This window comes from Oryza glaberrima, chromosome 5, assembly GCF_000147395.1.
Source record: "Oryza glaberrima chromosome 5, OglaRS2, whole genome shotgun sequence".
Lineage (NCBI taxonomy): Eukaryota > Viridiplantae > Streptophyta > Magnoliopsida > Poales > Poaceae > Oryza > Oryza glaberrima.
The window spans coordinates 24616188-24640419 of record NC_068330.1 but is presented as its reverse complement, the minus strand read 5'-3'; the positions used below and the strand labels follow the sequence as shown (position 1 = coordinate 24640419).

Genomic DNA, 24232 nt, shown 5'->3' with positions numbered 1-24232 from the left:
CACGTTCAAACAGCTCCTGTTCCAACTTCCAAGCCGTGCAAGTGCTACTAGTATAGTACCATGTCACTTCATCGGTTGCCATGGCCAAGTTGGGGAAAGAATCCAATCATCAATTGATCAGCTCTGCATCATCATCAGCACCGGTTGTTCGCCGCAGCAGCAGGTATGGGATCGGATGCGGACGTCGATCGATCCGCCCAAGGTTTCGATTGCAATACGGCGTCGGCAGATCGATGCGCTCGTTCGAGACGATGACGTGATTTGATTGGACTTGGACATCTCCTCTTGCAGCTACAGTACTATCTCATCCAATTCGATCAATTAGAGGTGTTTAAATTTTGACATGTAACATCGGTTATTATATAGGATGTCGTACGAGGTGTTCGGACATTAATAAAAACATAATTATAGAATCTGTCAGTAAACCGCGAGACAAATTTATTAAGCCTAGTTAATCCGTTACTAGCAAATGTTTGTAGCACCAAATTATCAAATCATGGAGCAGTTAGGTTTAAAAGATTCATCTCACAAATTAGTCGCAATCTGTATAATTAGTTATTTTTTTAGCCTATATTTAATACTTTATGCTAGTTTTCAAACGTTCGATATGACAGTGTTAAAAATTTTAAGTGGGATCTACACAAGGGCTTAATCGATCTGTAAATGGTTAATTTGATCCATTCAGTCGATCGGCCGCTGGGTTTTCATTTGTTTTCTGGATTAATTGATTGCTTCATTGATCACGTATGTAAGAATGGATATGTGTACGTGTGTGCATGCTCGCACGACGTGTAGTAAGTGTCTGACGACGTATTGGTGTTGGTATGTGCTTGTTTTTCGCGTGTCCATGGCGAGCTAAAAAGGATACAGATCATGGGTGACGTAAACAGTTGGCTTCTGCTGGCTGAACCATTCCTCCCTCTGTTCAGATAGGGCGAGCGGCATCGAGCTGGCATCTTCATCGATCGAACATCAGTCGTTGGCTTGCGACAATTAAGGATTGTTTAGTCGTCACACGTACGTACTCCATGCCGTCCGCTTCTAAAAACTCATTAATTATTGAAGCGCATGATGAAGTGTATCTATATAAGTTTCCTGACAATTACCACGGTCGATTTTTTGTCATGGTAAACTTACCTGCAGAATAATGAGTTAGGTACTCGTAACTGCATCCCAATATGCATGCACCTGTGTAGAGTCTGACGCTAATTAATCCAGCTCCGATGTGATTCACCTTCCCCCCCCCCCCCCCCCCCCCCCCCAAAATCATTTGCTCGTGTTGATTGCGGTTAATTGCTTCAAAACCAAAAGGCGGCCGGTTAACTAACAAGGGGCCAGTTAATAATTTCCAAGGCGGACACGGAAGCACATCGCGGCATGATCCGTAGCTGCGTCACCCACCATATCATAATATCATGCATGCACGACGACGCGCGCGCAACCGCACACGTCACGTCGTACGTCGATCGCGGCAGAGAAGACCCCGCCCCCGGCCCGGACAGTCCGACCGATCGACCGCCCCCAACTTGCTCTGCTCCGGCCGCCAGATGGACGTCGACGGAGACCAGCAACCATGTAATTAGGCTCTCTTTTGAAACAATGGAAAAAGGCAGAGAAATTCTGGAGAATTTTATCCTATGAAAAACAATTATATGGGGTACTTTGAAATAAATGATTATTTTCTACCAATTCCTTTTAAATTCGTATGGAATGGTTTTTGCTAAAGCAACTTTGAAACTATTTAAGTTGCACTTTTGAACTCAAATGTTGCTTTTAGTGGATTTGTAATGCTATGAAATATATATTATTGCTAAATTTGTGTCATATTTTAAGTAAGTTCGTGGCATTATTAGGTTTTATTACCGACAAAACTCATTTCATAATCCCAAGGCTAATTTGCGAGACGAATCTAACGAGCTTAATTAATCTATGATCTGCTGTAGTGATGCTATAGTAATCATTCGCTAATTATAGATTAATATATCTTGTTAGATTCGTCTTGCAAATTAGTCAAGAGGTTCCGCAAGTAGTTTTATACATAAACTTTATTAAATACTCTTAAATAATAAGAATTTTCAGGGAGCCCCTTAGATCCAAACGAGCCATGAGATATATATACGTCACTCTAGCATTATAGCCCATCATTTAACATATACTTATGCTTATAAAAAATAATTTACGCATAAAACTTGTACGAAATGATGATGCTAGTAGTTCTAAACTCAAATCTCGCCTTCCCCTTGTCGTCGGCAGATCAGATCAGGCTTCCGGGCGGCGTCAGCTGCTGCATGCCTGACAACTGCCACCGTACCTCACCGGGATGTATAGCCCTTGGTGTTCGTGAGCCACGTTGTCCCAACGCGCTCGACCACGCACGCATGGATTTGTGTCCTGCACACACAAACACACGTACACGTCAAGTCTCTTGCGTCACCGGCCGAACCGATTGGACAAGAAAGCTTCTTCTCTGCAGAACACGGCCATTCCATGCCTATCGATGCATCGCTCCGCGAGATGGCAAGATCGGCGGCGGCAGCTTAGCCAGCCCTGTTCAGAATTTAGGCCCATCCATTACAGGGGATATTATTATGGGCCGATATTTGGGCCTTCAGGAGCAAGTGTTAAGTGGGCTCGGTTTGGCAGGGGCCCAATGAGAGATAGCTAATGTGAGCCTTTCCTTTTCTATGGGCCAGCTTAGAGAGAGGCGTGTGGCCCGCTTTTTTAAGTGTAGCCCAAAACTCAACTTTATCCCTCTCTCTTTTTAAGTGTATGCAGGCGTGTAATTTAATGTTATAAAATTTAGTCATATGGCGAAACGATGTTAGTCATTAATAGCCTAAGAGACGCCATATAACGATACATAAACACGTGCTATTGTTAGAGCAGGTACAATAGCAAGCTATAAGCCAGCTGCAAACATATTTTAAGAAGATAAATAAGGAGAGAGAAGAGCAGCGGACTATAGATTTGTAGCCAGCTGTAGCACGGACTCCAAGACACAGTGTGTGTATAGCAGGTTGGACCAGATATTAATAGTGTAGTATTTAACTATTGTATGAATGAGCTATTAGATTGGCTATAGATGAATTGGAGCTAGTAGTTGGCTACACTATTAAACTTGCTCTTAACAAAATTCAGCTGAAACCTACATTTTCGGAGCTCTGATTATAAACACTCATTCCCAATCAATATAGTACTCCCTCCGTATTTTTAATGTATGATGTCGTTGACTTTTTAATCAACATTTGACCATTTGTCTTATTCAATTTTTTTGTGTAAATATAAAAATATTTATATCATGCTTAAAGAACATTTGATGATTAATAAAAGTCACAGTAAAATAAATGATAATAACATAAATTTTTTAAATAAAACGAATGGTTAAACGTTGGTTAAAAGTCAACGGAGTCATACATTAAAATACGGAGAGAGTAGTACCTAGTCTCTAAAAGTGCAAGTATAACCAAATAAAACTAGTATATTAGACATACTCCCTCCATCCCAAAATGTTTGACGCCATTGACTTTTTTAAAAATGATTGACCGTTCGTCTTATTAAAAAATTTAAGTAATTATTAATTCTTTTTCTATCATTTGATTTATTGTTAAATATACTTTTATGTATACATATAGTTTTATATATTTTACAAAAGTTTTTGAATAAGACGAACGATTAAACATGTTTAAAAAAGTTAATGGCGTTAAACATTTAGGGTAGGAGGGAGTATGTTCTAACATTTGGTGCCCATTCAGCTGGAACAAAAAGAAAATGCAGTTTGAGAGTAGGATGTAAATTCTCTGTCCTAAGATGTCCAACGTATTAACTTGTACGTACATAGACTAAGCTGAACGAAAATTGTATATTATTTTCCGGGGGCATAAATTGATAAGCATATAACCTCCACCACTTAATTTATCCACAGGAATGGCTACACGAGAGCATGCTCAATTTCAAATGCACTTAAATTCTTCTACGAACGTAAAATCCAACGGATACCGAACCAAACTACTCTCAAAAGCGCACAACGTTAACCTGCCCAGAGAGAGATCCGTAGAAAATTAATTTGGTTCATTACTAGGATCACATGTATGGGCAAGACCGAGGTAGCCACCACCGATTACTTTATCGCCGGCACGGCACAAACAAGAACCGGAAGCTCAAGCCCAGATCCAGAGCTGGTAGTAGTAGGTAGGTAGGTTCCATGTGAGGCAAAGCCGGATCAGATGCTCTGTTCCTCCCATCCGCTGTATAGTACCTGAAAATACTTTATACGCCGCTCTGCTCAGCTCCTCCACTGCGTACACGAAAAATCAGCTTGATCAATTACTTCTGTGACAGATTCCATTCCCAGATGTTCATCTCCAATATATGGGTATGCCAAAAATCTGAGTATATGTTTTCAATGTACTGAACGGATTTCTATCCAAATTCGTAACAATATGATAGAATGTGTCACATTTCATATTAAGTTTATTTTCTATGGAATTGGAGTGTTTTGGTTCTTTTTTCTCTTTGGTTTTTGCAAGTACAAAGAGATGGGTGGGGATTGTGCAAACACAGTGTAGTACTACTAGGCAGTATCGATCGTCGTTTGGTGCGGTGTCGCTTCTGGCAGCGAAAACGATCGCTTGCGTTTGCATTGCACCCAGTAGATCTTCTTCGCCACGAGACGGACAGCGAAACATCGCTGGAATGCATGCAACAATTGCTGAGATCTACTGTGTCATCTACTACTGTGCATTGCACCGATCGACGTGCTGCTCAGGCTGCTGCCACTACCAACCTCTCTCGTGTTTTGGATCTGGCAGCAGTAGCGGCAGCGGCCACCCACACCTACTCGTACTTTTTCTAAGCATCAGTGGATGTCGTTATTGTGAGCCGTGACACATGCCCCAGATCCAGATCGAAAATTTTGAAATGATTCATGCGGTAGAATCCAATGGAAAAAAAGAAGTACACTCTAGTAAGTATATCACATAAATTACAAATACAAATCAACAAGAAATTTTATAACCCCAAAAAAAATAAGAGAAAGAATAAAGCCGATGGACATACAGAGCAGCACAACAATATCGGTACACGGTTCAATCGATCTCGATCAATTCGGATTCGGATTCGGTTCACCACTCCAGTTCAGTCATCGTGCATACGGCATGCATGGGCGATGCATTTGTTCGTCGTCGTCGTCGTCTCCTTAGCTTAGAGGGCGGCGAGAATGGCGCCGGCCAAGACACCGGCGGCGGCGAAGACCCACCTGGAGACGGCGGTGGCGGGCGCGGCGGCCTTCTTGGTGGTGTCGTCGGCGGAGGCGTCGTCGGCGACGGGCGGCTCGGCGATCCCGGCGGACTTCTTGTGCTTCTTGGTCTTGGACTTGGACGGCGCGGGCGCCGGCGCCGGCGCGGGCGTGGGCGGCTTGGGGCCGAACAGCTCGTAGGGGAGCGGCACCTTGTCGACGGAGTAGACGGCGAGGGGGAAGTCCTTGCTGACGACGGTGGAGAGCAGCGCCCAGTTGACGCCGGTGGAGATGTTGACGTTGTTGTTCGACGGCTTGATCTTGTACTTGTACGGGCCGTCGGCGCCGGACGCCTGCGTGTTCACGGGGCCGCCGAGGGTGGTGAGCATGGCGAGGCTGTAGAACCGCGGGAGCACGCAGTAGAGCATCAGCTGGATCTGGTCCTGCGACGACAGCGAGTTGAGCGTGCCCGGCTTGAGCGCCGCGAACGCGGCGTCCGTGGGCGCGAACATGGTCAGCCCGTTGTAGCTGTCCATCAGCTGGCTGTTGATCTGGGTGTCCACCCGGCTCTCGTGGAGGAGCCGGAGGAAGGTGGTGTACTTGCCGGACTTCTCCAGCACTGCCGTGACGTTCGTCGGCGCGGGGCCGTCGGCCGCCGCCGCCGCGGGGCCGGGCGACGCCGGCGTGGCCTTCGTCGGCGTGGCGGCCTTCGGCTTCTGCGACGCCGCCAGCACCGCCGCCGTGGCGAGCAGCGCGGCGAGGAGGAGGAGGCGGGAGGACGCCATTGGTGGGTGGGTGGGTGTGGTGGCGAGGAATCGGACGAACGGTGGTGGAGGCGGCGATCTGAGAGCTGGGAGCAGTGCGTGTTTAATAGACTTATAGTGTGGTTGGTGGCGAGGGAGAGTGAGTGTGTGAGCGAGTGTGAGTGAGCGATCAAGGTGAGGTGGTGAGCTGGACGTGGGCCTGGAACAGCAAAGGCAGCGAGGCTCATTTCATAATCATAGCCAACTTTTCTTTTCTTCTCTTCTCTTTTTCTTTTTTTAGTTTATTGCGTGAGCTTAGATGTGATTTGCGAGCTACCTGAACCCAAGTGAAGCCAGCAAATGCTACAACATTTTCATTCCATTGCACATTTGCAGGTTTATTTCACATTCTTCACTAGATATCAATACTATAGCATGTAGTATAGTGGTTACAGTAACCTGAGTAGCACTTTAAGATCTTGAGTTCAAATCTTTATAGAAGCGAATTTTAGATTGGATTATTTAAAAGCTAAGTTCTTAATTTAAAAAGGCCGGGTAAAAAAATACCCTTTTCTCTTAAAAAAAATCAATACGACAGAGATTGGAGATTCTTCTATTTCATTGAATACAGTGAAATACAGGACAAAATAAAGCCATTTTTGTTCATGCCAACGTCCATGTGGTTGCCTCCTCGTAAATTTGCGAATATATAAGCTCGTAGTGGATGTCTCTTTGTGCTAAAAACTCTTTGATTCCTTGCATTATAAATTTCACACATGACTTGTTATATTTTATTGAATACAGTTATATACAGGACAAAATAAAAAAATACGTCTATAAAGTAGGCCATTTTTTCCATGCCAACATCCATGTGGTTGCCTCCTTAATTTTGCGAATATATAGGCTCGTAGCGGATGTCTCTTTGTGCTAAAAACTCTTTGATTCCTTTCGTTCTAAATTTCACTTTGCCTCCTTAATTTTGCGAATATATAGGCTCGTAGCGGATGTCTCTTTGTGCTAAAAACTCTTTGATTCCTTTCGTTCTAAATTTCACACACGACCAGAACAAAAATTTCACTGGATGATTGCACACCAGTTTGCATTCCCCTGCACTACGAGATTTTTTTTTTCTTTTTTTGCAGTGTGTATGCATTTGGCGGCCGTGGTAAGTAGTCTCGGCCGGGGAGGCACCTCTCGAGGGCGATGTTTTAACTGCCAGAAACTTGATCGAATATCTTCTTTGATGTACAAAACCAACTGTATCGAAGTACCCAAGATGCCTACAATTTGATATTATTATTAGGTGTGACCTGTACTACATACAAATGAATGATATGATCAGTCTCAACATTTTGTCGTCTGTTCATCTTGTATATTCAGGAAATGTGCATTCCAGTTAGGTTGGGCCACAAACCATGCATGCATGCATGCATTCATTCAGTTCATATATGTACATGTTGGCCCCATGATTATATACATTATCACTGCAATTTTCAACATCAGAGAGCAAAGAATCTATCACTAGAATTTTATATGTATGCTAATCATGCAGTGTCATATATACAAAACTGGAAGAAGTTTGCCACCGACAGTATAGTTGTAGTTCTACTGCAAGCTGGCCGTCCCTGTCGAAATATTGATCGTTTGACAGTGCCTCCGCAACGTTTCTGACGTGCGAGACTTGCAATATGAAACTACTCCACTTCAACTTCCAGGAGAGAGTTGAACCATACATAATTAATCAAATCAAATAATCAATGCAACTGTGCTGATTTTTTTTATATGTATCAGTAGCGGTTCAACCGATGAGAACATGATGGGTGTAGTGTATACTGTCACTGTGCCGTTGATCAATGGAGTTCTCATACAAATAAGACAGTATGCAGCTAGCTAGCAGTTTAATATCTGATCACCAGAATCTGTTCCACATTAAAGCAAACTTAAGCCTGTTTAAGATAGCTTCTGGTTTGTAACTTCTCCTATAAAATCATCCTAGAATCCATGAAAGAACTATGTAAGACAAGTTGAAAGAACTATATAAGTAGCTAGCTAGCTAGTAAGAACTATATAATTCTTACTAGCTACTTTATCTGTTCTAAGATATAAATATTTTTAGAAATAGTGTAAGTTAACCATTTTTTATTTTGACTATTAATGGTAAAAATATAAAAAGATCAATAACTCTTTTTATTTAAAACATCTTACTTTAAAAGATATTGTTAGTGAAAATAACATCTAAAAATTGTATCGAAGTTAAAAAAACACTTACTTCCTCCGTTTCACAATGTAAGACTTTCTAGCATTACTCATATTCATATACATATAGATTCATTAATATCTATATAAATATGGGTATGCTAGAAAATCTTTCATTATAAAACACAGGGAGTGTATTTTGGAATGGGGGAAGTAGTTGCCATTTGGCACCAGCTGTTTATCAGAACCTCTACCTCCTTGTACACACCCGGGCATTCACGCAGTTGCAGCAGAAGTACTATACTTTTCTTGGCCTTATTGCCGAATCTTGTAGATACATACGTGAACCCGGTCAATCACCAGCATGCAGACGATCAGAAAGAAGGAAGAGATATTGGCAACTGCGACGGCGCAGCGGCTCGGAAGCGACACCCGATCCATCCATCCATCCATCCATCCGGCCGCGTCGATTAATCTGGTGAGTATTTTTAGCTTCTTCTCCGACTCCGGTGCTCCATTGGTCCATTGGTAGATGAGGCGTTCTACAAATGATTTTTTAAGGAACACGACGAGTGTTTAAGAAGGTATCACCAGCTAAGCTAGATGCGTTTTCCTTCACTTTTTAAGCACGTAAAACATCTGATGCTAGATAGATAGATCTTGATGGCGCGAGAGATGCGAGAATAAAATAATTTGCATTGTTGTCGGATGGACAGGCGAGCACCCATACGTCGCCACTTGAACTAAAAACCAAATTGAATTTCCAGCTAGCTAGCCAAGGGGAAGCTTCAATTTCCAGACCAGGAACAGCGAGAGATCGAGAAATTGACTGCTCACCGGAACATGCTTGTGCTTGGCACCAAATCCGTTTGTCTTTTCTTAATCGCATTCCATGCAAAAAATCACGAAATAAACGAGCCAGACATAGGACCTGTTTAGAGGAGTTTAAGATTCAAAGAAGTTGATAGCCAGTTTCTGAGAATTTAGAAAAACCCAGTTTCTGGTTTCTAGTTCATTTTCTTGATTCTACAACTACAGCTTCTTAGAACCTGAATCAAAAGCTAGACTGTTTTAGGAGATTCTAGAAGAAGCTGCAGCAATTAAAAACTCCCCTAAACAGGGCCGTAGTGATACATATATCCAGCTTGGCCCAGTTTGCACTAGATTGATAGAGTTGAGAGCCTTGAGGCCTTGCTAAATTCGTTTGGCCCAATGGGCCCATGATAATCTTGGGCTGGTTAAGGATGATCAGGTCCAAATGCAGCCCATTTTGGCCCAAATGCAACATGCCATTTTTATTGGTAAGCTTGGACCGCTAAAAATGCTTGTTCGATCTAGTCACCTACTCTGGTAAAATATTACAGATCGAAGATCTACGTAGATTTTTTACGAAAATGTACAGAAAAACATTTCGACTGCATTTCGTCATCCACTCTTCAAAACCACTGGATAAATTTGTTCAATCACAAGGAGAGAGAGAAGAATAAGGAGAGGAAGAGGAGTAGTTTAAGTTGCAGCAAGAACTACTCTTGAAATGCATCATGCACTCAGCCAGTAGTAGCCTCTGATCTCATATGCACCGACACGAATTTCTCATCTTACAAGAGGCAAGCGGCGGCCAGCAAGGCAGCCACGCCCCACCCGGCGGCCCTGGCGGCGGCGGGGGCGGCACCGGCAGGGTGGTCGGCGGAGCCAGCGGGCGCCTCCGCGGACGCGCTGGTGTCCCCCTTGGCCGGCTTCTTGCTGGGCGCCGGCGGCGGGGACGGCGGCGGCTTGGGGCCGAACAGCGCGTACGGGAGGAGCACCTTGTCGACGGAGTAAACGGCGAGCGGCTGGTCGGCGCGCAGCGCGGTGCCGAGCGTGGTGTCGACGACGCCGGTGGAGACGTTGACCTGGTTGGTGGAGGTGGCGGTGATGTTGAGCGTGTAGGGACCGTCGCCGCCGGACGCCTGGGTGCGCACCGGGTTGCTCGCCGTGTCGAAGGCGTCCATGGAGTAGAACTTGGGGACGATGTGCGCCTGCACCAGCGACACCTGGTCCTGCGCCGACAGGGAGTTGAGCGTGCCGGGCTTGAGGCTGCTGAACGCGCCGTCGGTTGGGGCGAACACGGTGAAGCCGGTGGACGTGCCGTTCAGCTGGCTGTTCAGCTGCGTGTCCTGCTGCGTGCTCTTCATCAGCCGGATGAACGTCGTGTACGACCCGCCCTTCTCCAGGATCGCCGTCACGTTCAGCGCCGCCGCCGGCGCCCCCTTCGGCGCCGGCGCCGCCGCCTGCCCCATCGCCGCCGGCACCGCCGCCAGCACCAGGCACACAGCCGCCGCCGCCACCAAGAACCTCCTCGCCACCATCGCCATTGCTCTCAGCTCAGCTCTGTTCTCACTAGTGTGAAGTAGTTAGCTAAGACAGATCAACGGCAAACGAGATGCCGTTATTTATATCCCAAGATCGAGCTGCATTTGTAGCTGTCGGCATGTGCGAGCCGACGTGGATGGATGAACAGTCTGTCATTAGTGTTGACCAAATGATGATTTGACTGACGAGACGAGATGATAGTAGTGGTCAGGAGCATAGATCAGGAAGGGAATCAATCGCAAATTTTCAGTACTGTTTTTGGTATTTGTTTTCTCCTCCAAGGTGCAGCAGATTTCAAGATGCAGATCGGCTTAGTTAGCATGACAGATCAAACCACTCGAGTTTTGAACTCAATTTTTTTCAGATGTATCGCACATGGGATGCTTCTCTGCCCCCATGGGAGCGAATTCGATGAGCTTTCCTGGGCAAATTCAACTGCACGCACGCCACGCATGCAGCTCACTGAATTCGCTCGGTCGGCAATTGGACAGAGCTCGCACAGGAAAGTCTGCGGTTTTTTGCACAGATCAACGGTTCGCAGCTCACATGATCCATCAGAAAACACATCAACTTGCAAATCAGTGTGTTACTGTAGGATAAGCAGCAAATGCGTTTTTATCTACTGCTATTTGTCAGTCATCTGTCTGCAGAGCAACGGTTAACTGCAGAGGTTTCAGGAGCCATGCATTTCAGAGTTTCAGACATTCAGGCTTGCACGATTCGAAATCGACAACTAGCACAATTCTGAGATGAGCTCAATTCTAGATTTCAGACAAACTTCCAGCTCCAACGGCAGCTAGCATCATCTACCGACACAAAACGGGGATGGTCACTCTAATGGTTGGTCCTTGTCAGCATCCGTTCGTACGCTTCGCAGCGAGCACGACGACGAGATGATGCGCCATGATTGATTGAGCAGGTAATTTTCAGGAACAGCATACAACTGTATGTATATGTACTCGCTCATCATCATGGAGAGCTGGACACTGAAGAGAAAGACAGGAGTTCGTTTGAGCCAACCGTTCCAGCTACGGGAATAATTCTTGTGATTTTTATTATATTGCCCATTTGCGACGGAGAGAATCTCTCCAGCGAATTGAAATTTGGACGATATGATCATATGAGTGTGTGCTATTGAGCCCATGCGCACTTCAGAATAAAGCCAGGTGCTAGGGGTGTTCTTCAGCTTTCTTTTTTCGATAATGGTTCTTCAGCTTTCTAGTTCACAGCAGCACACAGCTTTTCTTAAAATGAAATGCACTAAGATGATGGAAAAATGAGTAATACATCTCCGGCCTCTGTACTTAGTGCCATGCTAGTATTTCCGATGTGTAACGCGCAAGATGCAAAACTATGTTAAAGTTTGTCGCATGGCAAATTCTATTTTCCAAAAAAACAAAAAACAAAAAGAAATTTTATAGTATTTAAGAGATACTAACCTTTTATGGTGTTTGCATTCAAAAAAAAGTAAAGATCCAACACTCCATAATAAAATGTACTATGGTATTTGAGTATTGGCATAGGCACTCAGGTACCAAGTAAAAAGATAAATTTGCTAGTAGAGAGGAAAGGAAAGAGTTGTCCACAAATTCAGATCGGTACCGTGTCGGTACCAGTTAAGTTGTTTGTGTGGTACTAGTATTAAAGTTCTTATTTACGTGGTTTTCTATAGATTTACATTTTGATCCCAAGAACATGGTAGAACTCTTCCCATTAATTCTCCATTACATTATTTGCATAGTTATTTTGAGATTTATATTTTGTTCCCAAGAACATTAAAATATAACTCAAGGGTTACGCCGATTTAAGTTTTACATTCATGGAAAACATAAACTGTAGAGAAAATATACCTAATGATTGCATCCATCTGAACATGCTATGTCAGGTTAACCAACAAGATATTAGAGCTTCTCTCTCTCAACCATGTCTCCTTACATGTTCACCTATTCAAACCCTAGAAGAAAAACATAGGAGATCTCATTTTAGTTCCTTATACGAAGGAATTTATTAACTATGTAAATAACGAATCAATTGTGTAAATAGTATAGGAGCAGAGTAGATCTTATCTGATGCGTTTGCGCCTAGCCGTCGATTGGTCCATCTTGAACCCTCAACTATGCTGATATTTCTCCCTTTGTCCTCTTCTAGTGGACCAATTCAAACCCTAGAACAAGAACTAAGCCAAAGGGTCGAAGAAAGGAGGCGTCGATCTCTTTTTTTTTTTCTGGTGTAGAACTGCAGATCGATCGATGCATTAAATTGTTCGAAAGATTTACTTTGTTTTCTACCTAACAATACTGGTGATTGGATCCAGGCATTCGATTCACTCAAAATGCTCATCGTTTAGTAGTCGATTACTCCATTGCTATTAGTTATGAAAATTTTATTCCATACTTGCCCCTCTTTTAATCCTCTTAATCAATGGTTCACATTGTTTCACCTCTCAATATCTCTAAGTACCTCGCAAACACTGTAAAAGGTCTCTAAAATTTGGTATCTCTTAGTACCGGAGGTATTGAGAGGTAATGTAAAATTTAGTATCTCCTAGTCCGAAAGTACTGAGAGGTATCAAATTTTTACACGAAAAATATAGTACATACCAGTATCTCCTTAGGAACTGGAAAATCACTAAAAAAATTCAAAGGCACAGTAGTAGTACTATTAAGAAAAACACTTGTGTTTGTAGGATGGTTTGGTGCTCCAATGCAGCCACAAAATCAACGCGATGTTCTACTGGGTTAATGGGATTCTGTACTGTACATGGGTGACCACTGTGCACAAATCCAATCTTCCATTCTTTAGTCTCTGAGAGTATCATCATGTGGGCTTCATTTCTTCTAAGATTGTAAGATCTCTCCTTGACCTGCGTAAACTAACTCGAATCGATCACTGCGGTTTTTCTCCTAAGGATTCGTCGTGGCAGCATCAGGGCGACGATGATCACGCATCTCTGCGCTGATGAAATCCTGCTTTCTGAAGTCTGAACCTACAAGAGTAAAAGAATTGGATTCAGTCAGAAGCAGCCGTTGATTATGCGACTTGTTGCAGATTGCAATAGCATACGACAAGAGCTGAGACTGAGAGTAGCCGTTGCCTTCAGAATACAGAAACGGTAGCGTGATTTGCAGTGAAATTTACGTGGGTAATTGGGCCGGTATTGTTTACAATTAATTAAAAAATTCGTTGCAGTTTCATTTGATGTTCTGTAGGTTAGGTTAGTTGACCGGACCCCACTCAATTTGGGCTCTTTGCTGGCTGGCATTCAGAATTTCATATGACAAGTTGCACTAAATACAGAATTGCCGTTCTGATTAAATTAAGAGGATCTTTGCAAGAAAGTTCTAGAATCAATTGATTTCTTTTCTCGACAGTTCAAACTTCACTGAGAAATGTTAATTGATCACACTAATTTCTTTTTGTTTTCTCTTATCAGTTACACTGTAAACTAATAAATTATGTATACTGAACTAAGTATGAGCATCTTGTATGACCTGAAGTCAATATCCGTGGGTTTATTTTTCGAATGCGTGAAGCGGCAGCAATTTTCATCGCCCCCATGGCTTCTGTCTGTTCTTCAATGCTTGCCATGCAATTGGAGTATACTGATTACATCTACATCGACAAGTGGTTCGTCCACATGCTGGAGGGCTCTGAATTCCTAGCCATGGACGCCCGCTTGCTGCATAGGAAGGTTGGGATCCATATGCTTGTCCAGCCTGCAGGCAAGATGCAGTCGCAGGTGGCCACATGAATGACATGTCAGTTCAGAACGTTCAGATCCAAGGCTTTAGGTCAGGCAGGCAGAACTGCTGAATTTTATTATGGCACATGATGAATTGCTGCGTATTGCCTTGCTAATGCCTGGTTCAAATTGAAATCGGTATCACCTTATGAAATTTACTCCAAGTCACCAAGTGTAGCCCCACAAATCTACTAGAACTCGTTCAAACTTCAAACTGGGTTAAATTACCATCAAATATTCTGAGCTTGTTATACAAGGAGCATCTCGGTTTGGCTAGGTTTGCCCCACTGGATTGAGGATTGCTTGAATTGACCATCAGATTTGTCGATGTTTTTGTCATCTCGAATTGCAACAGAGTTATAAGTGCGGAATCCTGTTGCTACTACAGTTTGATTAGTGCCAAGGATCAAACATTTTCCTACTGGCCAAAATTCGATAATTTTTACGGTGCAGTTGATATAACTTCTTGCCAATGCCAACTTCACATGATTTCGCTCACTAGTAGTTTGTAAGTGAATTGAAGATCACAACGATTTACGGTTAATTATTATTTCAGTGGTAGACGACGTATCTATCGATGGCGAGGCGCTCGTGATGACTTCGTCGATTTCAAGATATACCGGTTCAGTCTTTAGGAGATGCTCATAGAGGTAGGTTGTGCGCGTGTTCATAAGGGTGAGCGTACGCATGATCTATGATCTGCGTTTGTACTGTTTGTTAAAAAACAATTTAATCCAAGATGTGGTGCTACCAAAAAACTCCCAAAGTAATTTCTGAAGGTTAACTTGAGCCTCCCTGCAAAAAAAAGAAAGAGAGAAAGCTAACTTGGGCTCAAAGTATTTCTACCATTAGCTGGGCTAGTTGACTGGCCGGGCCCTCTAGCCCAGCAAAATATTTCATGGGCTACAAATCCTCCAGTACCCATCCACCTGACGGCTCTCTCTTTCCCTCGAAAACCAAAACCAAAACCAAATCGCGGGAAAGCGGGCGCGGCGGAGATCGCCGCCGGTCGCCGGAGATGTCGTCGGTGGTCAACAAGCTCACTAACGCCGCCGAGAGGGAGTCGTCGGAGGCGGAAACCCTTATCGCGGTAAGAATCCCCACTCGGCTGCCCGCTCTCCGCTAAACCCCCAAAACCCTAGCTATCTCATCGAATCCCCCCCAAAACCCACAGGAGATTCGCAAGGCGATCGGCGAAATGAAGTCCATCGCCGTCGATTACGAGAGGGAGAACAAGTCCGACAAGGCACGCGGCCTCTCCCCCCACATTAACCTCACGCGGCGTTGTGCCGCGGAAACCCTAAATCCATAACCACCATCGTTATCCTCTTTTGCAGGTGAAGCAGCTTGAGGCGGCGGCGCTGGAACTGGTTGCTTCGTGCGAAGATTGCACATGCTACGCCGACGCGATCCGGAAGGTGCCTGGGGCGTACCAGCCATCTAATCAGGTGCGGACTCTGGTAGCCGCGATGATTATTTTTTTGGTTTCAGGGGCTTATTCGAATTGTATTGGAGGAATTTAGGCTAAATGGTTATTTGTTGTTTTGGTATTGATCACTGAATTTGTGTCAAGATGACGGATTTCGAAAAGCTGATCGAGGCTGAGGTTAACAAGGTCAAGGGGAACTCATCAACATCAGTAGAGAACCATCTGCTCATTCGGCAGTTCAGAGAGGCAGTTTGGGTATGTTCCGTGGACCCTTTGTGTTTTGAGAGACTTGGCAATTTTCTATGCGGTAGATCAGGAATTAGAGGAATTTACAAATGTTAATTCTCCCTTAGTGCTAATGGCTGTTGAGAACGGTATGGATTATGTACTTTTTTGCCTATATATTCACTGAGTTAGCTCGGTGCTGAACTATTGCTGAAAATGTTACATTAAAGATGGATTGAAATGACTGCAATTTTTAGTATGGTATCTCCAATAGGTCATGTTTGGAGAAAGTAAAAGGTTTGTGCATTACTTCTAATTATTTTCTCTCTCTGTAATTGTGTTGTCTTCTACAGAATGTTCACCATGCTGGCCAACCAATGCCTGGTGATGAACAAGAGGATGTTCTTATGACCAGTACCCAAACTAGCATCTTAAATGTCACGTGCCCATTAACTGGGAAGCCTGTAATTCAATTGACAGAACCAGTTCGGTGGTAAGTGTTAAGCAGTTAAACTGTTAAGGCATGGTTTTGTTTTGTAACTCTAGGAAATTTTTATTATGATATGTTACATATGCTAGATAGTTTCCTTCATGGTTGTTCAAAGAACACATACTCTCATTTTGTTTTTAAGCACAACTTAATGTCCCAAAAAATATCCATCATTAATCTGATTTCACCTGCTAAAGACCAAGTTTTTGTTGGCACAAATAACATGTCGCAAAGCCTTAGGATTATGTTTCTCCAATTTTCTTTTGCTGCCCAAGTTGAAATCATCAGGATCTGTTTCCTTCTCCATATGGTTTGCATCTTGCGGTAACAATGGCTTGTCTTTCTGTGAAAATTCCATGCAGTAGAACAAGTTTGCTGTTGTCACTGAATAATCATCATTGTGTTCAAAGTATAATAGTGTATAGCTTTCTGGGGGCAGAAATAGTGCGGTTTCTACCAGTACAATCCTTTCAGCCAATTTGACTATTAGGCATGATCCAAACTAATCATTCCCCTGTATGTAAGGTCTTTCTACAGTTTTACTATTCACATAATTGAATTCAAATCGGAAACTCCTACTACTTAATTTGCTTATTTTTCTCAGTCAAATGGATTTCTCCTAAGTTGTTGCATGTAGAAAGCAGTGTGAACATATATTTGCAGATATTCAGTTTTTGCGTTGAACTCAAGGCTATTTGTGTTGTTCAGTGCGGATTGCAGGCACATATATGAAAAAGTTCCAATTATGCATTACATGAGAAACCAAAAACCTCCGAAGTGCCCTATCGCAGGTAGGTCATTTGTTCGCTGCCTCATTGTTTATTTTCTTTTCACGGATGCTCATTTCAGATTGTATGTTCAACCAGGTTGCCCAAGAGTCTTACAAGTAGGAAGGGTTACCTGTGATTCCCTCCTCCAGGTTGAAATCGATGAATTACGCTCGTCAGGGCCTTCTGCTCCAGACGCTGAAAACATAGAGGATTTAACTGACGACGAGGATGACAGCAATGAATGAAGCTCTAGAAAATGACTGCCCTTTTGGATAATTATTGTAGCTAGGGACAAATTTAAACTTTTGCTGTTGTATTTGGTATGTTTTATGGGGAATGTGGTTGCTACGTCAGTCTGATCATCTGGCCCTGCTTAGCATCTGTTGATTCTGTTCCCCTCTAACCATTATTTGCACTACTTGTAGCCAATGAAAAATGGGCAGCTCCCACGGCAAGATGTGAGTAAAGGTCCAATATTGTATCTGTTTCTCTCAAATCTCATATATTCAGTGCTGGAGAAACAAAGTTTCTCAAATCTCATATATTCAGTGCTGGAGAAACAAAGTTTCTGAAGAGCCATTTTCAATTGTCCGTTTCCAGTGCAGGCTTATGTATGATTTATGGACCCTTGGTACACAAATAATCACAATAGCCAGAGAACTAGCTAATAGAACAAACTGGGCCGTGGTTTGGGAAGACCGGCGTTTATGTTGCAGAAAGAATCAGAGGAAAAGATGGAATGAAACGTGGTCCAAAACCAAAGAGGTATTCTTCTACTCCACCCAAACTCTTATACCGCATTATATCTTCATGAATCATAGGCTTGATTCGCATAATTTTAAGAGCTTATTTAGTTGATGGAAACGATGATAAATTAATAAGCTAAGTGGTAGAAATACAACTAAATTTATAGTTACAAATCAGCGATCAGCACCAAGGTTTCAAAACATGAGGTCTCCCAAAGCCACCATCATGTTATACTGAACTCCGGTCAACATAGGAAAAGCATCACGTAAGATCAAAGCATGCTACTGACATTAATTAATGTTCTAACAGTACCAGCACCCTCTAATGCGCTTGTCATAGCTTACAGCTTATAAACACGTACTTAGATGGTTCCAGCGGCGACAAATGCCGCTGACAGTTAAAGTTGCAGAGGCAACAAATGCAGACGAGCAGCTAGGTACTATGTCACATGATAAGTGCTCCAACGCCTACATCTAAGATAAAAATATCAGAATCATCAGTCCCTCCATCTCCCTGATACTCGGCCACCATCTGGAGATCCACAGCAAAATCTGGAACAACGGCAAAACAATGATCATAACATTTCTAGGTAAAACTGTCACAGGTGAGGATTTTATGCCTTTGGAGTATCACTAACATGTGGTTGGAAGCAATCCTAGTGTTACTTCACCTCCAGATAATTTTGCAAATCCAGCTCATAGATCAGATCATCATATCCATAGTTGAAATATCAATCACCCTGCCAACAACAGGCCTTTGCTCATGAACCTGCAGAGCTTTTAGTTAAAAAGCAGTTTACATTACTGAGTGCATGAAAATTACTCATCATAAAACACTCACGGTAGCACAACTATTGCCCAGGGATTTTGGCACTTGCTTCAAAGACTGGAGTGAATAGTTGGCGTCGCCATCATCTAGTTCTTCTCTTGCTGGAACCTTCTCAGTCAAAGAGATGCCAAATATTTTGCAACTATTTGTGCCAACAGCTTTGTTATCTGGACCATCCTTTCCATGTCGACCAGGGGAGTGAGACTTCTCAACTGTAACCTGTCCATCTATCACTTCTCCAGAAGTAGGATAAGGCTGGAGTGGTATTCTTTGCTCTCTTCTTTCAATTCCTTCAGAAGGACCAAACCTAACACGCCTATCATTCTCGTGCTTGTCCAACTGTCCATGCCCAAACTCCAACCTGGGCATCTTTGAATTAGCTTGCTGAAACATTAGGACAGATGGCGGAGATGATGATTGAGATGGAAGAGCCGGTGCTGGTGGTCCATGAAAAGCAGCACGGCCATGAAGTTGTGCCTGCCATTTATTCACCACACCTGGTGCACGAGGACTATCTTGTTGATGAAACCCATTACTACCCATAGACGCATCAACCAAAGTTCCTCGGTAGGGACGAAATAATTCTTGACCTTGCAAGACCTTTTGGAGTCTCTGAGACTCCCCAAAGCCTGAGCAATGGTAGGAAAATCCTGGGTTTCCAAGTGGTGCTCTATCAACAAGTCTTGGAACCCCTAGGATACTGTTACTCGCATCGCTGGAGCAACTCCGCTCATCGATGTACTGTAAATGCCTTGCTTCACATGGCTGAGAAGTAGCAGCAGCAGTACCACCATGAGATTTAAAACCCAATAATTCTTGACCTTGCAAGACCTTGTGGAATTGGGCAGATTCCGCAAAATCAGGACAACCACCTCCACCTGACAAAAGGATAAATTAAATCGGCACAGTGCATCCAACAGAACCATTCTATTAACTGGTAATAGCTAGAAGAAAGACATACGTGGAACCATGTATTCTGGATTAACATGGGGAAGACATGGTTTCAATCGCTTTGAATGGGGTGTGGATAAATGGGATCCTGACACTGAACTAGTCAGCTCAATCTCCCAAGGAGAGACCCTGTTTGGTCGACGGAACTCAGCGTCGTCATCCCACCTCACCTACCAAGGTAGACATAGGTCGATAAATCATATACATATGGTCATAAAGAGGATCTGATTGCAATAATGGCTTGTACGGGACTTATGGTGTGGTCATGAGAACAGAATTATGTGCTCAAAAATTGAAATTTTAACTCAGGAGAGCCATAGTCTAAAAACTTTCACATGCCTAAGTACTCCTGGAAGGTAAAATTTCAAAAGAAGATCAAGCTAGCAGTGTCCATAACTTCATCCACCTAATATTTCGCTGAAGAAACCAGGCTGAGTGTAGAACACAGCTCTAGACTAGCTACAAAAACTACTAGTGGAAGTCAAATTGCAAGTTAAGATTACCACTTTTGAAAACAAACCAGGAAGATTAACTGATGTCTTCAAATCTAAGACTGTTATTGTGAGCAACCAAACTTGCTAGTCAGTGCAACTGTCACTCTGAAAACATAACCATGTAAGCTGACATTGTGTAATAGTACCGCAGTGCTCAATTATCTGAAAACCTGTTCCTTTCCAGATTGAGTTCATGAAAAATCACTACTATCTGACTTGAGTTTGGATAAGAAACAAAATGCATCAAGACAACTAAACTGTGTTTTAGTAATATGTAAACTAAAGCTCAACTGCTACATCAGTTAATAGAGTGAATGGGTTCCATGCTAGCAAATTTGTGAACCAAGATTAGCATCAAATTCTTGTTATATGTAAAATATAATCCAAACAAACAAGTCAAGATGGCCACATGATGCAAATGCCACGCGGCACTAGGAAAAAACAAGGGTTTAATTAGTGAAATGGCAGCAACACTACAAAAAAAATGTTAATTGAATACACAGCAGATGCCCATAAACATATATTACGAGGCACAAGAGATAGGGTAGTTTACCAACAAACATTTCCATTTCGAACCATGCCACATAGGGTCTGTATCACCACTTCCAGTAATTATCCCGGTGTACCTGTAAAATTATAAGTTATCACATATGCATCACCAATCTAGAATGCAGTTCAGTCCATTCTAGTACAAGTGTAGAACTATTGTCCATCTACCTTCTTTCAGTAGCATCTTCACTTTCATATCTCATTTTGAACCTCAGCCCAACAGAAAATGGTTGGCTGAGGCTTTTCATGAACTTCCAGTAGGGTACAATGAATTCGGACTGACTTAACCTGTCAATATTTCAGAAGAGAGCTTTGAAATAAGACACTGTTTTGTTGCAAGAACAGAAGTAGGCGCTAGCTCTGTAAAGCATCAAATGCAAAACGACTACATTGATAAATATATGAAACGAGACTATTGATTCTGTTCATATAATCTTTTGTTTTAAAAAGAACAGTTACAACCTACAAATACAACTTTCCAAGCTATTGCAACAGCGCCTAACTTCAAATTTCAGCAAGACTACAAATGCAACCAGATAAAACCATGTGATTGCACATGCTGAGCTGGCATAATGTATGACTATCAACAAATAGCTCAAACAAGCAGTAAATAATGGGCACAATTTAAGGCTGCCACCAGCCAACAGCAAGAAAGTTCTAGAACATCAGCTGTCGGGAGCATTAACAAAATAACTCGAGGTTCTTCATTACCTGGGGTTGTAGTATATGTTGAACACACTTTCTGTAGCCACTGCATGTGCAACATTGGCAAGTGTACCAAGATTAGAACACTGGTTGTAAAGCGCTGGAAAAGCAGACCCATTTTTAAGCTGAGCTGCACGGCGAACTCCCAGTCTTAGCTCCCCATCATCACCTCTGCAGATTGATTAAGAATCTTTAGAAAAGATCGTCAACATGTGATAATTATCTGAATGATCGAGTGGCCTACCGCAAAAATAGTACGGCATCCCCAGAAACAAGCTTCTTCTTGTTAACAAATGCACTCCAACCTGTGGTTAAAAGGTGCCGACGTGGCTGGCCTGTAGCATATTCAGATGTAGATCTATCAGAAATCAAGGACCACTTAACTTGTTATGTTTGTCCTTTGCAATCCTCAAGAAGGGACCAGACATTACAATACAAAGGTTTTTAAGAAAGAAGAAAAAATGTAAAATACAGTTAAACATGATTGATTAACTAACAATGTCGGAGCTATGGAGAAACATAATGTAGCCTAGCCAACACATATTAGAGTGTTTGGAGAATCAACACATTGCATACAATCATATCATGTCAGCCCAGTCATGATTTAGCATCATAAAACAGGTGGATATGCAAAAAGTACAGATGTCGATCATAACCGCAAAGTGCAAGTTCTCGGTGAGCTCGGTTGATGCATGTGTGTATTCACAAGCTATTACTGCTCTATCTGAACAAGACGCGCTGGTCGTCAGAAACAACTAAAGCACAAATCCAGTACTAATATTCAATCCCCATTGAATCATTCAGGACGCAGAGGCTTCCAGCCAGGGGAAGTGCATGCACAGTACAGAAGCCTAATGAAGATGGAATGTATGCATGGCACAGCTGCGTAGAGCATCTCAGTCATCAAAACAGGTTAAAAAAAAAACTTGTTCTCAAAGTCCATGTTTTTTTTCTGCTCTACCTCGGTAAATATGGCGGAACCTCCATTCAGTGCCGTGCAAATCCTTGGCAACAAGCTCCTGCGACGGCCGCTGCTGGCTGTAATCCTGCAAGGTTCCCAATCCGAAGGATTTCATCAGCTAAACAAACCCCCAAAAAAAGATAAAATCTTAACTTCAAAAAAGGAAGCTTTTCTTTTTCTTTCTCCAATATACACCGACCAGTGGAGGGAAGCAGTCCTCGGCGGCGCGGCGCGGCACGGAGAAGCCGCCGTGCGTGCTGGTGTCGGACGCCGTGAGCGTCTTGCAGAACATGTGCGGCATCCGCGCGAACCGCTGCTTCATGCCGTCCCCGTCCTCGCCCTCGCCGTCGTCCGCCCGCCTCGCCACCTCCTTCAATCCCCGGAAGAGAAGAGAAGAAAACTCAGGCCAAAAAACAAAAAAAAAAAAACAAAACGGAATCATTAAACCAAATGCTCCAACTGCTTCGCGTAGGCGGGCGCGCACCTCCTTCTCCGGGACAAGCGAGAGCTGCGCGTACACCTCGTCGGTCGCCGCGTCCGCCTGCAGAGAAGAACACAAAGCCAATCAATCCCCTCGCGCCGCCGTGAAGACGAGAACACGTACGATACGAGCATTGAGAAGGGACGCACGAGGAGGGTGACGTCGACGACGCGGCAGAAGACGTGCGGCGGCACGGCGGCGGCGGCCGCCGCAGCGGCGGACGCGTCGCCGAGGTGCTCGAGGTGCCCCTGCGGCAGGTACACGACGACGCCCCCTTTCCTCGGCAGCGGCGCCACGGGCCCGGCGCAGGCGTGCCACAGCTCGAGGCACACCGCGCCCGCCCTCGCCGGAGCCGGAGACGAGCCGTTCGCCGCCACCTCCTCCGCCGCCTCCTCCTCGTCCTCCTCGACGGTGTTGAGGTCGATCCCGGTCATGGCTGGCGGCAGCGACAGCGAGGTCAGGCGAGGCGCGAAGCACGAGAGCAGCGGAGCAGGCGAGGGAGAGGGGGAGACAAGTGATAAATGAAGCGGGTGGGGGTGGTGTCCGTAGGTTGCTACTACTAGGAGAGGAGGAGGAGGAGAAGTGGAGCAGCGGGCGGTGGTGGGGTGGGGTGACACATCGTGGTAATGGCCATGAATGAGGGGGAAGCCGAGCTAAGCTACGCGAAGCTATTGCCCAAAAGAAGCAGAGGAGCCCGGGGCCTCGTCTTTTTAGCTTATGCCCACATATATTAGCCAAAATTTAAATTTTTGACTTTAAATTTATAGCTGGTTTTGAGATTTTTTTATTAAAGTCTATTTTTCATTATGTACTTTTAGATTTATAAGAACACGTATATAGAAATTTTATTTATAAATTATTTTTCATTTACAAATATGTCGTTTCGCTTATTATACCGGATTGAAATCCGCTTACGACCGATATCATCGAATTTTGTGAAATCCATTCAAAAACTTTCTCAAAACTTCCAACTTTCCATTACATCACATCACATTCAAAAATTTTCCTACTCACATAAATTTCCAACTTTTTTTTCAAACTATCAATTTTTCCTAAACTTCTTCCCAATTTCAGAAACTAAACAAAGCCAAAGTTTAACTTGATCGAAAAACGGAATGATCTGGTTTTCAACCCGGTTCAAGAAAACTGGATTTCGCGAAATTCAAATCGGATTTCACTGGAATTGTGAACCCAGTATAACTGCTACTGGCCGTGCCAGTTGAAATCAATACTTCTACTTCTACTCGTAGTACAACCGTACAAGGAGTACTTGCTACTATACCTGTATTTTTTTTACTCTACTGGTGGTGTCACGGGGAAGTAAAAAAAGGGGATA

The 24232-nt window shown here is 43.5% G+C and overlaps 4 protein-coding genes across 6 annotated transcripts; 1 reads left to right on the top strand and 3 right to left on the bottom strand.

The window, feature by feature from the left end:
- Positions 1-4954: 4954 nt before the first annotated feature.
- On the bottom strand, positions 4955-6085 carry LOC127772610 (fasciclin-like arabinogalactan protein 13). The gene has a single exon (XM_052298559.1). The coding sequence runs from the start codon at positions 6016-6018 to the stop codon at positions 5200-5202; it is 819 nt and encodes a 272-aa protein (XP_052154519.1). The 5' UTR covers positions 6019-6085; the 3' UTR covers positions 4955-5199.
- A 3181-nt stretch (positions 6086-9266) lies between these two features.
- Positions 9267-10588, bottom strand: LOC127773054 (fasciclin-like arabinogalactan protein 13). Its single transcript, XM_052299064.1, has one exon. It carries the CDS (start codon positions 10524-10526, stop codon positions 9771-9773), a length of 756 nt encoding a protein of 251 aa, XP_052155024.1. The 5' UTR covers positions 10527-10588; the 3' UTR covers positions 9267-9770.
- Positions 10589-15196: 4608 nt separating this feature from the next.
- LOC127773304 (E3 SUMO-protein ligase MMS21) lies at positions 15197-18184 on the top strand. 2 transcript variants are annotated; one of them, XM_052299350.1, is made up of 7 exons: positions 15197-15356; positions 15441-15512; positions 15604-15714; positions 15840-15950; positions 16274-16413; positions 17119-17201; positions 17277-18184. In XM_052299350.1, the coding sequence occupies exons 1-7, from the start codon at positions 15285-15287 to the stop codon at positions 17423-17425; spliced, it is 738 nt and encodes a 245-aa protein (XP_052155310.1). In that variant the 5' UTR covers positions 15197-15284; the 3' UTR covers positions 17426-18184. The 2 variants fall into 2 exon arrangements, with proteins under 2 accessions (XP_052155310.1, XP_052155311.1); XM_052299351.1 differs by lacking the exon at positions 15441-15512.
- Positions 18185-18193: 9 nt separating this feature from the next.
- LOC127773303 (auxin response factor 15) lies at positions 18194-23579 on the bottom strand. 2 transcript variants are annotated; one of them, XM_052299349.1, is made up of 12 exons: positions 23046-23579; positions 22900-22956; positions 22615-22785; positions 22416-22500; positions 21699-21789; positions 21461-21625; positions 20918-21037; positions 20754-20826; positions 19717-19876; positions 18768-19633; positions 18565-18666; positions 18194-18478 (listed from the first exon to the last, which is right to left on the bottom strand). In XM_052299349.1, exons 1-11 carry the CDS (start codon positions 23328-23330, stop codon positions 18658-18660), a joined length of 2082 nt encoding a protein of 693 aa, XP_052155309.1. In that variant the 5' UTR covers positions 23331-23579; the 3' UTR covers positions 18194-18478; positions 18565-18657. The 2 variants fall into 2 exon arrangements, with proteins under 2 accessions (XP_052155309.1, XP_052155308.1); XM_052299348.1 differs by having other exon boundaries at positions 18565-18695; positions 23046-23577.
- Between the last annotated feature and the right edge of the window lie 653 nt (positions 23580-24232).